This window comes from Myodes glareolus, chromosome 9 (genome assembly GCF_982192425.1).
Source record: "Myodes glareolus chromosome 9, mMyoGla1.1, whole genome shotgun sequence".
Classification (NCBI taxonomy): domain Eukaryota; kingdom Metazoa; phylum Chordata; class Mammalia; order Rodentia; family Cricetidae; genus Myodes; species Myodes glareolus.
In genome coordinates, this window is record NC_142034.1 from 78,178,609 (window position 1) to 78,192,863 (window position 14,255).

The window sequence follows — 14,255 nt, forward strand, 5'->3', positions numbered from 1 at the left end:
ATTCCAGCATTCGGGAGGCAGAAGCTGGAGGATCTCTGTGAATTTGAAGCTAGCCTGGTCTACATAGCAGGTTCCAGAACAGTCAGGATTACATTCTGAAACCTTGTCTCAAAAGTAAAATAAAATAAAACAAATAATTTTTTAATTAAAATAAAAACGCTAAGCTCTCTGGCCATTTCCCATTAGTACTGACAATAACCTCTTCTTCCTCCTCCTCCTCCCCTGACCCCTTTCTCCTTCTCTTATGTGTACTGTGTACCTGTGTGACTGTGTACGGATGGCCATGGAGGTCAGAAGAGGTAACTCCATGGAGCTGGAGTTACAAGCAGTCATGAGCTGCCTGGTGCGTGAGCTGAGAACAGTACTCGGGTCCTCTGGAAGAGCAACAAGCACTAAGTCACTGAGCCGTCTCCCCAGCCCCTATCACTGACTTCTAATAAATCTGAAGATTTCTGATAAAGGACACTTTATTCTTTTATTTTCAATTAGAAATTTAAATACCTTAGCAACAGTATTTTTCCAGTATGTAAAGCTATCTGGTCCCATTTGTTAGAAGTATGCTTGCAAAATAAATGTTTGACGTGTGTGTGTGTGTGTGTGTGTATGTATGTATGTATGTGTGTATGTGTATGCTTATGTGTATGTGTGTTTATGTTTGTGTGTGTATGTTCTCCTTCCTCTGCTAGCAGAACTCTGGTGTGACTTAGAGAGTCACACCTCCCCCCCTCAATCCTATGCCACCCCAAATTCAGGAAGGTCTAGAATTTCAACATCCAAATTCCATTGCCTTGGCTGTACTGACTCTGGTCTATATAAGCACCCTCCCCAAGCTAAGCCAATGGCTGAAAATACTGGAGTTATCAAACCAGCTGGATAGGGTCCTTTTGCTCTACCCAGATAGAAATCACAGGTAGAATCACAGATAGAAATCACAGGTAGAATCACAGATAGAAATCACAGGTAGTCACAGAGAAGCCCTCAAGCTCAGGGCTCCAGCAGCTCTGTGTCCCTCAGCATTTGACAGCAGCAGGCGGATGGGGCAGCAGCAGGAGGCACCCTCTAGTGTTACAGCTCCCATGCAGACCTCTGGTAGTTGGGCCCTTAGCTCTACAGGTATTACAGCTCTTGCCTAAGCCTTAGAAGTCAGGATTCCTCAGCTCTTACAAGTGACCAATGTTACAGTTTCCAGGTCTGGTGTATCTGAGCCACTTGGCCCCAAAGGCTTGAGAGCTCTCCGCAATTCTTCCAGCATCTAGGGCCCGCAGTTTCTCTTTTCCGGTCCTCTGCCCTATTGGTACTTCCCAGGAAGGTCTCTCAAAATGTCCGGCCTCCTCTTGATGCTGTAGCTCTTGTCACAGTGGCCACCATCTAAGAGGCTGCTGTCCGTCAGTCTTGTGGCTCTACCCCCGTTTCAGCTGCTAAGCTTGTTGGTTCTGCAACTCGGCCTGGAAGCTACTCTGATGTCACGGTGCTGTTGCTTTGCAGCCTTCATGGTTGCCGCTCAGCTCGGTGCACTCCTAGAAGCGGTCAAGAAAAGACCACCGCAAACAACCGTTGTGGGGCTCAGTGTTGCAGCACCAGAAAAAGCAACTCAGCGGACACTTACCAGTCCGCTCTCCAAGTGAGGTTAAGAGCTTGCTTACATAGCTCAGCCTGGGGATGTGCCCCACTCACAGCTAATTTCCCACGCAAATGAAGGCTTGCTTGCGTCTGCACCAATCACAGCACCACCCTTTGTACCAGCTACAGCACTCGGCCACTATGGTCAGTGCTTTCCCTCCCTGGCCGAGGTGGAAAGGATTAAAAACCATCTGGCATTCATCAAGGCTCGTGAGAGCAAAAAGCGTGGTACACATTGTACAGCCCTGGGCAGGAGCTACCCCTCCAAGAAGCAGAGCAAGCAGCTATGACTGCTGTGTGGTTTCCTCGTGGCATCTGTACCGTGTTCAGAAGAGCTGCTGCTGGCAGAAGGGCAGCCCAGGTGGCTATTTAACTGACAGTCTTTTTGCTCAGGGCCGCTAGGAAAAGAGCAACAGTTGTAAGTTTGGAAGTTAAGTTGCTCTGTGGTCCCCATGGAAATGAATATGGAAGTGCTTGCAGTGAGAACTCGAGAAAGCCTGATTAACACTAGCAATGATGTTAGCATAGACCCTACCCGGTGTCCCTGATTAACACTAGCAATGATGTTGGCATAGACCCTACCCGGTGTCCCTGATTAACACTAGCAATGATGTTAGCATAGACCCTACCCGGTATCCCTGATTAACACTAGCAATGATGTTAGCATAGACCCTACCCAGTGTCCCACGGAGATGAAGGTCCTCCTCTTCTGTATCACTGGGACTCTTCTTTCCTGAAAAGTGAGTTTTCCAACTCAGTTTACAAATTAATGGTCTCTTCGTGGCCTTCTCACACCTACCGTGTTCTTATTCATCTCCCGTCCTCCTGCGTGCCTGCCTGTGCTTCTTGCTGGTCCCTGTCTCCCACCTCCCTAATAGCCCTTCTGCCTTCAGGTCACATGTGCTCATTACCCTCCTCCTCTTAGATCTTCTCTCATGGTTCCTCTCCTAGGTTCATGGCCTGCACCTCTCATACCTCCCACACATACCGATTTAAATCTAGGATTCACTTATGAGAAAAAAATTATGTGGCATTTGTCACACATTTTTATAAATCTGGCTCATTTTTTAACATAGCGATTTTCAGTTCCATCAGTTTCCCTGTAAATGTTTCTTTTCTTTACTGCTAAATAAAGTCCCATTGTGTGTGTGTGTGTATGTGTGTGTGTGTGTATTATGTACATATTTCTTTATTCATTCATCTGTTAATGAGCATCTAGGCTTTTTTCATTTAGTCTCTCTGAGATGCTTTCTGGAACTATTAGGAAAAAAAAAATCCTGTTCTCATAGTAAAATGTCAGACGATTACTCCTGGCAACCATTTTTGTGCCACTGAGGACAGTTCTGGTAAATAGAAGCCAACATAGAACCAAGGAATGGCAAGCTAAATTGCAGATGTTTTTGTGGAGTACCTGGGCCCCACAGAATTAAGTTGAATTGTCCCCCCCCCACTCTCTCTTTTTCTCTCTCTCTTTCTTGATAGTAAGAAAGGCTTTCTCAATTCATCTGTGGTTCCAAAGGCTCATAAAAATTATAACTAAAGGAGTGAACTATTTCTACATTCTAACATAGGGGTGCTGTCTCATCCGCTAAGACACAGGAAGAGGGAAAACCAGTTCTGCTGGTAAATGTCCGCCCACCTCCAACTCTCAGAAGCCAGGGCTTAAAGAATCAGGGAACGGAGTACTTGAGGTACTATAAGTGTCTTCTTATCTCCAGTCAGAGGGAAGAGTCCTGAATGCTTGTATTTCCCCAGAAGCCAAGGAACAGGGCCTTTAAAAGTAGACTCATTGAGCCTTGGAAATGTAAAAGTCATATCTAAAACCCAGTAAGACAATAGCAAAAGCTTGTGGTAGGGATGTTTGTCATCAGAGAGAAGGGGGTTCCTTGGGACATGTGTCTATCTGCAGTGACAAGGCAGGAGTGTTGGAGTCGCAGGCAGAGATGTAAAAGTCAGAGAACAGCAGGGAGTGGGACCAGCGAACTTCCAAAGAGCCCTCAGCAGAAAAATCTTGAAAACAACAAGACGTGGGACTAGAGTTTGCTACAAAGAAAAGAAACATGGTGTGTCTACATCACATCCTGAGGGTGCCAGCCCAGGATCGCCCCTGTTATCATGTTGAGTTCCATGCCTGTGCTTCCCTTTCTTCTTCCTGCCAGCCAGAGCCTGAAGAAGCGCAGCAGAAATCCCGGCGGTGCCTGAGGGAGCCTCCTCAAGAGGTAGAACACAGACAGTGGGAAAGTCAGTGTGTTTGCCAAAGCAAGCCCAGCTGATGCTGAAGAAGAGCAGTATGTGGGCTATGTGTTCAGAGTTTTCTGTTGCCTTTTATTCTAGTGCCTGTGTGCAGGCCTGCCCCCTTCACTCTGTGTGTGTGTCTGTGTGTGTGTGCACGTGTGAGCATGCATGCAAGCATGCATGTGTTTCTTTGCGTGGATATGTAAATGTAAGTACAGATGCCCATGGAGTCCAGACAAGGTTGCCTGATGGCTTGAAGTTGGATTTGTGAGCGTCTGTCCTAGATCCTGGAAACCAAACTGGGTCCTCTTCAAGAACAGTGCATGCCTTTAACTGCTGAGCCATTTCTCCAGCTCTGTGCTTAGAGTTTTGATCATCGACAGAACTGGACTGAGTCTTTTGAAGTGTCCCTTATAGAAACTTCAAACAGATGCTAGTGTAAGGACTACAATAACAGCCCCGGTGTCCATCACCCAGCCACAGTCATTGTCCACCCAGGAACACCATTTTTTCACCCACTTCTCCTCCCTGGCCTCCATTGCATTATAATAAAGCAGATCTCAGATGTGATCTTTTTATCAATCATTTAGTACACACCTGTGGAGATCACTCTTTTCAGTCAGCAGTGTCCTCAGTTTCCTCCCAGGGTTTAAATGCCCCAAGATGGCTCATAAGCCCCTTTATACAGTCGATTTGTTTGGCTCTGAATCCAAATTCCCCCCACGTTGGAAACATCTCCTAAGGTCTTCTTCTAGTCTGTAGGTTCCCACCCACTTTATTTGTTGGGGATCCTGGGTCATTTGTCCTTGGCATTTGGTATATTCTGGACTTGCCCAGTTACATCCCTCCCTGTTCTTTGCCAAGTTCCTTCATCTCTTGAGCTTCCTGGCAGCTCAGATTTAGATCTAGAGCTCTGACCAGACTCATACGTGACTCTTTTCTCTCTACACAAGGCATCCGTGTGGGTGGTTTCGTTGCTCCCTATCACATTACACAGAAGCCACACAGTGTCTGCTTGTCTCTCTGTCATGTGAAGAGTGGTCAGCCTGTCACGGTGCTGTCTGCTTCTTACTGTTGTACATTTCCCTGTGAGTTCTGACATGGAGAGTTTAATAGCCACCTAGGGCCATCATCTGCATTCGTTGTTCTATTCAGGTTGTGAAAGAGGGATGCTCTGTCTTTCCTTCTTCACTTCCCTTACCCTATTAAATATTCGATGACTATACTGAAATGCAGTCCTTCACGAAAGGCAGAAAGTTCTAGTTTGTTTTTGTTTTCAGTTTCCAGAATAATAAGTTGCTTATTTGCTAGCCTCTGAAAGTAGTCATTGGGGTGGCCTTTTTCAGTTTTCTTTTGAACCTGTAGTTTTAATAACTCTGCTTCACACGTCACAATTATAGGTTTTCTGTGTCTTTAGCGAGTAGGAGCTCTTTTGTGTTGCTGGGTTTTTTTTGTCGTTGGTCATCTATTTGTTTGCCCTGTGGTTGTGTGTCTGTCTGTGTGTGTCTGTATGTATGTGTGTCTGTGGTTGTGTGTATGTCTGGGTGTCTGTGCATGTCTCTCTCTCTCTCTCTCTCTCTCTCTCTCTCTCTCTCTCTCTCTCTGTGTGTGTGTGTGTGTGTGTGTGTGTGGTGTATATGCACATGCGTAGGTCAGATGAAGGCTTCAGGTGTCCTCGTCTATCACTCTGCATTCTTCATTCGCAGCAAGGTCTCTCCTTGAAGCTGGAGCGCATGGTTTTCAATCAGGTTGGCAGCCAACAAGCCCTAGGAGCCTGCGGTAAGGAACCCCTTAAAGTGCTGAGATTGCAGGCATGCAGTAGACCATGCCTGACTTGTTATGTGGACGCCAGTACCTGAACACCAATTCTTATGTTGTAAAGCAATGCTCTGAATGGCCAAACCATCTCCCCAGCCTCCTTTGCAATTGTGTTTGCTTTTCTTTGAGACAGGGTAGCACCATGTAGCCCAGTGCCGGTTACAGCCACCAGTAGGGAATTAGTCTTCTATACACCAACCTTTTAAAACCAAAATACAAATAAAGGGACTGTTTATCTTAACATGATGGAGAAAATACTCAGGGCACTAACATTATGCTGTAGAGTGGACATAGACTAATCTCAGGAAGTGGTTTGGAGTATTCTGTGTCGTAGAAAATAAAATTATTTTTTATTGTACTACATAGAGACTTGGCAAATGGAAAACAACAGTTCCTCATATTCTGCTTTCCTGGGTGAACATGCTATGCAAAGCCTGTAAATCATTGGACCTGAATCATCCTGCATCAATCTACACTTTCCAAAGTAGTTTACAGTATAACTGAGAAGTTAGTACATGATACAACATAGTGTTCAAGTTGGGTGTGCTGCCAGTAACAGGGTCCTAGAAAATATTAATGGTGTATTTCTTTTGGCATTAAAAAAGAAGATAATCCAGTGATTATCAGCCTTTTGTCTAAGATGGAGTGTGGAATGGGTTCTCCACAGCTAGGGTGAATTATTAAATCCATGGTCATTATAACTCCGGACTCCACCGATCATGTGATCAGTCACTCTCAACATATAGCCTCCACATGATATAGTATAATATAGTTCTTCCAATGCCAACCACAAAGTCAATACCATAGTAATAGAAAGAGAAAGGGGGCAATAGGAAGGTGCCCATTAAAGAACCCCCTTCTTTTCTCGAGAAAGCCTCCCAAGAGCTGAGATTACAGACGTATACCACCACATCCCGCAAGGACGCTTTCATTTCTGCCAGGTTCTTTTGTTCAGAAATGAGTTACATGGCTTTACCAAGTTACTGGAAAGGCTAAAAATAGCATAGGCTTTACTCAGGCAGACCACATGTCCAGATAATCTTCAGGTAATCAATTACCACAGGAAAAGGAAAGAGAAGGAAAAAAGTCATCTTTGCGCAAACTGTATGTTGAAAAGTCTACCTCTTTTGCACATTATGTTTTCATGTCTTAAGATCTCAGAATATATCCCTTCCCTTTCCTACCCTTCCCCTTCCTTCTTATCCCTCCCTATGCCCTCCCTTCCATTCACCTTCCTACCCTCCCTCTCTTCCCTTTGCTTTCATTATTCAACAGCATCCAATACATTATGTGAAAGGAGACTGTAATTAGCAATTTACATCTAAAAATAAACTAGAGAGTTGTGCTTCCGCACTTTGTCTTATCTTTTGTCCCCTCTGATCTGTGCTTCCCCTACTTGCATTGGGACTTCTTGGTTACTAACTTCCTCATCACAGTGAACCTTAAATAAGTACTACATCTTAGCATTGTCCGGACTCTAGGCTAGACTCATAAGTAACATGCATTGCTCACAGAGCAGATGAGATTCACTTCCCAAAGACCCTCATGAAGAGATAGCTTGTTGTTTGTCTCTATGAGCTGCCTCCTTGTAAGGTCCTTATACACAAGGAAAAAAATAGGCTAGATTCCATGTGGGAAAGTCTGCAAGGCTCTCCAGAGGAAGCACATGTTGGCTGAATCATGTTGGCTGGCAATATCACTTCAGAGTTAACCAGAAAAGAAACAAAGAAAACACAGACACAATGTGCAGCATCTGTGCAGTGGCAGACACAGAAGCCTAGTATGATACCCTTAAAACCACCATGAGGCTGACAGAAGAGTCAAAAAGGAGTCCTCCGACACCTTGTATGAGGCCCCCACTGCTTCCTTTCAGAGAACTGAAATTCCAACCTGTCGTGCAGGTGGTAGGTGGTAGCGCTGGAATTCAAGCTTGTAGGTAGAATAACAGCCCTGTGCAAATCTTTCCATGCCCTAATCCCTACAACCAGTGACTGTATGAAGTTGGGTGACAAAGGGGAATTGCCATACCAAGTGGAGCTACAGGCATCATCTTCTGACCTTACCACAGGGTGCCTGTCCTAGACAATCACTATGGGATAATGGGTGACTCTCCATAGTGGGTCTCAGGATCCTTGAAGGTGGCAGAAGTAGGCGGAGGGGGTTCCAGCAATATGGAGCAAGCAGAACTCCACCCCACAGCTGTTGACTTTGAAGATGGAGAAAGAAGAGTCAAGACCAAGGCCACCTGGGTGTCTCTCAGAAAGTAGGACAGTCACAGAGACAGTATCCCCCAGATACCTGCCAGAAAGAAGCAATCACCAGAATTTTCCATCAGCGAGACACATTTCAGCCTTTTAAAGTAGAGAATTGTAAGGTGCTTAGAGGATTGTAAGGTACTTAGAGCCACTAAGCCCGTGGCAATCCATGATAGCCATGGGAAACTTGTACGTGAGCTGTGCTCCACTGACCCCGGACCCCTGTTCTTTTTCCCTTTCCTTCATGTCTTAAATGTTGCAGAGGCTCAAGCAGAAACTATAAAAATGAAAATTGAATTCCTCTTATAATTCTAAGTTTCTTCAAACCTCGTTTCCAAACCATATCACAAAGGATATGCATATTTTTGCATGTGCTTCTTAGCTTGGTGAATTTTGAAAGGATGTGGTCATGGCCTTTGACATCAGAGGAGGAGCTCGGTGGTAAGGCTGGCTGGTGTTGATAGAAAGATAAGGGTAGAGGCAAGTTGCCCTTGAGCGACACTCTACAGATCAACTGCATCCTGTTGCATTCCCAACGGTTTCCCTCCATCGGTTGCACTGAGGGGTGATGCCCAAGGCGCATCACTTTTCAGAACTGGACCATGAACAACTTCATCCTCCTGGAAGAGCAGCTGATCAAGAAATCCCAGCAGAAGAGAAGGACCTCTCCCTCGAACTTTAAAGTCCGTTTCTTTGTGCTAACGAAAGCCAGCTTGGCATACTTCGAGGATCGCCACGGGGTATGCAAACGCTTGCTCTTGGCTTTGTTTCTTTATTGCTTTGTGTTTGGATTAGTTGATTTGTGGGGTAAACTTGAACACCTGAAACGCGAGCTCATGTTGTGTTTAACAACCACAAAGCACTGAGAGATCGACGCAAACTCGGAGAGATCCGAGAGTCGGGTGTTAGATTTGGCTATTTCAGTTCTAAAAGCTGTAGGTTTAACACTCGTCCACTTTTCTTCTTCACAAAGTTATGTTTAACTTTTAAGCATAGAAATATTTTATGTGCTGAGTTTTGTGGGCAGAACTTGAAGTTCATGTGAAGTATATGGTATTTTAGAGGCTGTAGGGCAGTAGGGTATTAATTATTGCTCATGAGGACATAAGGGGCAACCTAATCCAGTCTCTCTGTTTTACAAAAGAAGTGCTTCTTAGAATGGTGATGGGGAGGTCCTATGTCAGACTTTTATGACTTGAACTCTCCATGTCTCCCCATCTCCCTCCTGAGATCATGGGGTCACTCTTCCATGTGATATTCTGTATTTCATGGGCACATGTATGTGCAGAATATTCATGTAATATTCTGAAAGTGGTAAGGCATGTGGCAGCCCTCTTCATCCATGGCGCAATGTCTCAGGAGACTAGGGCTATGGGACAATGGAACACAAAGTATCTGCTTGAAGACGGGCTCCTCCCTAGAGTGGCGGCTTAGCGAGATGTGTCTCAAGGCATCTGCCTATTGAACAGCAGCAGTGACGGCAAAGCAAATGAGTAAGAATGTAATGAGTACCTGGTCAGAATATAGTTCAGTAGACGCACTGGGTTGGGGGTCAGGAAGTCGCTGTGCTTCCCACTGAGTGAGTGGCCCTGGGCAAATGTCCTTCTCCATAGATTCTGCTAATTGTAAATGAAAGCACTGGACATCAACCTGAGTTCCAGCCCTCCTTTCAGAAGCCTTTGATTGTGTGCAGTGCCTCTAGGTTAGTCTTCCTCGACCACTTCTCAAAGTGTATTTGATTTCTCTTCATATCGTTGTATTATCTTTACATCATTAGAGAGCTAGGGCAGAGATGGGTACTAAGGTTCTAGCTGTGTGGTCACTGAGTCAAAGATGGTTCTGTTCCTTGCTGGTTTCTCACTAGAAAATAAGATGGGACCTTTAAAGGTTTTCTTGAACTTGGAGCAGACCATTTGGGAGGGAATCTAGTCTTTTTACTTTTGGGTAAAATAATGTTGCGTCTCTCTCTGCTTTTGCAGTGAAGAGAATCACTTGTCCTCAGCAGGGCCTCACTGGTAATTTACCAATAGGTTAGAAGGCATACAGAGCTACATATGTGCATTGGTCAACAGTCAGGCGCTAAGCTTTGAGCTTGGAGGATTCACCATATAGATCTAATAAATCACATGGCATCAAGTTTGTGTTTTTGTGAAGCTCACATTTTGTAATGAAAGCATAGTCACACATCTTTAAATAACTTCACAAAATGGATTTTAGACTTTCACAAGTTTTTAATATTTTTTAATTTTTGAGATTATAATGTCATTTATGTTACTTCCCCCTTCTCCTTTCTTCCTCCAAATGCCTCCATACGCTTCCATGTGCCCTCCTGAGGGGATTGTGTGTGTGTGTGTGTGTGTGTGTGTGTGTGTGTGTGTGATAATGTCACCCATATAACCCAAGTTTACACTTGAAATCTCCTAGCCTCGGCCTCCAGAGTGTTCTGATTATAGGTAGGTGCCACCACCCTGTTTTACTTCTCAAGAATCATAAAAGACTTCTAAGACAAGCTGCATGTGGTGGTATATGCTTCTAATCCAGCACTAAGGAGACTGAAGCAAGAGAACCAAAGTAAATTCAAGGACAGTCTGGGCTATTTGGTGAATTCCAGGTCAGTCTTGGCTGCATAGCAAGACCTGATCTCAAAAATAAATAAATAAATAAAAATAAATAAACAAAAACATAAATAAAAAGAGAAAGTGTTTTATAAATAATTCATTTTGTAGCCTTTGTTTGTAGTATATAATGTTTCCATGATGGATGTGTGCGTGTGTGTGTGTGTGTGTGTGTGTGTGTGTGTACAAAATCAAATTTCTTATTTCCTAATACTAGTGGTTTATATTTAACATTTTGAAACTTTTTAAAAGGATTATGGAAATACTTTAGTTAGTTACTCTTGGTCGCTGAGTTATTGTTATTATTGTACATGCCTCATCTGTATACATTGCCCAGGGCCATCAGTGAGCACAAAACAGTGCGTCACTTATAAATATACACCTTGCACTTGTGTGAAGAACTCTCTTGTGATTTCAGTAATAGCTTCAGTCCTCCCCGTCTGTGAAGTGGGTTTGCTGATAGCCTCCATTTCATGGGAACATGGCCCAGACACAGATAATGGATGTGAACTAAGCTATTGAAATTAGCATTTAGCAAATAGAAAAAAGTCAGATGTTGACAAGTTCACCATGCAGCTCAATTTAAGACATAGCATACTGTTACCCCACCAGCGTCTGGGAAACGTTAGCTGCTATTTGTGTCGTGTTCACATCCCCGAGGGAACTGGCAGACTGGCACACGGCATTCATCCTCAAGTGATGGGAAAGGCTGAGGGAGGAAGCAAAGCCAGATATGAGGAGGGCCCTTGAAGGGAGACACACACCCATCGTGACTTACACAAGCCGGGGTCACCCTCTTAAGCTCTTAGCTTCCTTTTCCCTCTTCTGCATGTGTAAAATTGTGTTCCCTAAAGTTCAAATCTCTGTCAAACTGTGACACCACATGGAAAGAGAACAAATGCTCGCATTTGTGTTCAGTCCAGTCATAAATATCTGTTCACACTGTCGTATACTCTGAATGGTGTGAACTGCGACTTAAATAAGAGTGTTGTTTGGGGATTGTATGCCTGTCTCCCTACACTGTGCTGTGACCGTGGTTCTAAGCTCCCAGAACCTTCTCCATCCTACTGAAGCGGTGGATCAGAAAGATAGAGTGCTTGCAGGTGGTGTCATGGGCACGCAAAGCTTCAGATGCTCCCTGGGCCTGCCAGGCATTTTGTAAAATGGTCTCTGATATCTGTGGTATCTGCAGTGCCTTAGCAGAGAATGGTAAGCATGCTGGTAAAAGTGGGTCACAGTCACTGTGTTAGTGGAGGGGAATCGTGGAGCCCTGATTTGTAGCATGTGTTGATTTCTCTGCTATAAATAAGTCCTTCATGGAGCTGGGCTGTAGCACAGTTAGAAGAGTATTTGCTTAGCATGCATGAAGCTGAGTTTAATACTCATCTTCATCAAGTAAGCACGGGGTTACACAGCTATAACCCCGTGCTCGGGAGGTAGAAGAAGAAAATCAGAAGTCCAAGGTCATTTTCAGCTATTTAGTAAGTTTTTCACTAAATAGCCGAATATTTATTATATGTTATCATATATTATGATATATATTATTTAATATATAATGTTCTTCAATACATGAGAGCCAGTTTCTGAAAAGAAGAATCCCTTTGGCCATTTCAAGTAGTGAATGTGGCATGTGGATCACAAATTCCGAAAAACACAGCAGCGTGCTCTCATAGACCCGTATAAGAGAACCTAGCATACCACTGACAGACGTAGTACAGTCTCTGGGGAGGTTGTTGACAATCAAAGCACAGAACCTGAGCGTGAAATGGAAGGGGCAGCACAGATGGAGACAAACACTATAGGTTGCAAAAGGCAGTGTAGTTGAAAAGAGCTGTGTTCAAATCCTACCGCTCTCATTTTGTAGGTGTGGAATCTCAGGTAAGGCATTTCATCTGTTTAAGGCATTTTCCTATCTGTAATCCCAGGACCCTAAGGATTCTCCCTGTCTCACAAGATGCCAAGTACATTCTAAGAAAAATCTGCTACAAGCTTTATGCTCACGTTGTGACATGGCAAGATGGCTACTACCCACCAAGCGCCATCATGGTCTTCTGACAGGATTTCTTATTCTAATGACTCTTTACACCTCAAGGACCAAACTTGCCATGCTTCCATGGTGTGGGATATGTTACCACCTAACGAGGGACGGAGTGAACAGTCAGGATCGTTGCCACTCCAGCTGTTGGCCAGATGAGAGTCTCCCCTCCCTGAGCTGCAGTCTAATCTAGCAGCAGAACCAGCTCTCCCAGCGTGCAGTCTTCCTGAGTAAAAGAGGCCAGATGGGGAGATGGTCCCTTCCTTCCCTTTGGAACCATTATGTAGCATTATCAAAAACACACTTTCTGGTACCAGAAAGATCTGGGACACATATCAACTCTCCCACTTGAGCTGTGAGATTTGCTATAAACCATATAATGCTGTATGTTCTCGAAACTGCCATGTTTTTGAAAGACTGAATGTTCCTTTTTTAAATTTTCTTTTTTAATGAGGCGGAGGTCACCATTATTCTAATAATTAGCAATGACTAACATTGATCACTTCCTCTTTGTCAGTGTGTTTATGTGAATTGTTTTGGACAAATACTACAATCATTCTGTAAGTAGGAACTGTTCCCTCATTTGTAAGTCAGGGAAGAAAGTGGAGAGGGTTTAAATACCGTCCCTGGGGTGCCTCATGTCTCCAGAGCAGACACAGTCCCGTGGTAAGTGGTGCTTCTTGTGATTAGCGGTGTTGCTGTCTAACTATTACAAGATGTCATGTGTTCTTGCTCTGTAAAGGATTCTGAACATCGATACCCCATGTTCTCTGGGTCTGTCGCAGTGACGTACGTATGAGCTCTGTCCCTTCCGTGCACATTGCAGGACAAATCTGCACACCCCTCCACTTCCTGGAGTTCTGGTCCATGTCTAAAGCAATCGGAACGCATTCCTCACCTTTTCTACTAAAGTTGCTGCCGTCCACCTGCATTTCCTAAGTCACTTTCCCAGAAGTCCACACATCTAACCCTGCTGCTCCTACCAGGTGTCACCCCCTACACTCGGCACAGCAGCCCGGCTGAGCACTCACTTGGTCCTGTGCTCAGTTGATGTGGTCCAGCCGGTCTGCTGCTTGTGACTGTGTTATTCCCGTTGGCCCGAGGTACCAGAATCTAGCGCACATGTCCCTTTTTGTCTTCTCTCTGGGCTCCAGTTCTACCACACTGTTCATCTCGAAATGTCCCTCCCTTGGAGAAACCTTCCTTGAATTCTTTAGACTGAGTCAGGCTCCCATTATGTTCTGCCGTGGTAAGGTGCACCCTTTCTTCAGCGTCCGTCATAATCGCCCACTTACTAATGTGAGCCTCCATTAGACTGGAGCTTCATCAGGACAGGCATCTGATGGCACCAGCAGTTTCCACAGTGCTTCCTGCCTCTTAAGATTCATTAGTTTTTGTTTATTTGTTTGTTTTGTCTTTTTTTTTTCTTGTGGAGGGAGTAGAGGAAAAAGGAAGGAAATACAGATCGAGGGCGGGATGGTGTAACACAAAAGAGTCTTGCTAGAAAAGGGCTCGATTCTGAAAGAGTAAACACCTGACAGAGATCAAAGGGAGGGTTCGGGGTAGAAGAATAAGTAAAGAAGAGTTCCCGGGAGAAACAGGCATGGCCTTGTCTTAAGCAAGAAAGAGTTGGGTCGCTGGAATTCTCAGTCAGAGATGCCCATGGGAGCCTCCAGC

At 44.6% G+C, this 14,255-nt stretch overlaps 1 protein-coding gene across 2 annotated transcripts in view; it reads left to right on the plus strand.

Annotated features, from left to right (window-relative positions):
* Positions 1–14,255, plus strand: part of Itk (IL2 inducible T cell kinase) — a 109,479-nt gene that overhangs the window by 36,428 nt on the left and 58,796 nt on the right. The window contains exon 1 of one of the 2 annotated variants that reach the window (XM_048435941.3): positions 8,387–8,668. The exons of the other annotated variant lie outside the window; for it this stretch is intronic. Coding sequence (XP_048291898.2) covers positions 8,531–8,668 — 138 coding nt within the window. The 5' untranslated portion in view covers positions 8,387–8,530. Of the gene's footprint in view, positions 1–8,386; positions 8,669–14,255 lie in introns of those variants that run through there. 2 annotated transcript variants of the gene reach the window in all.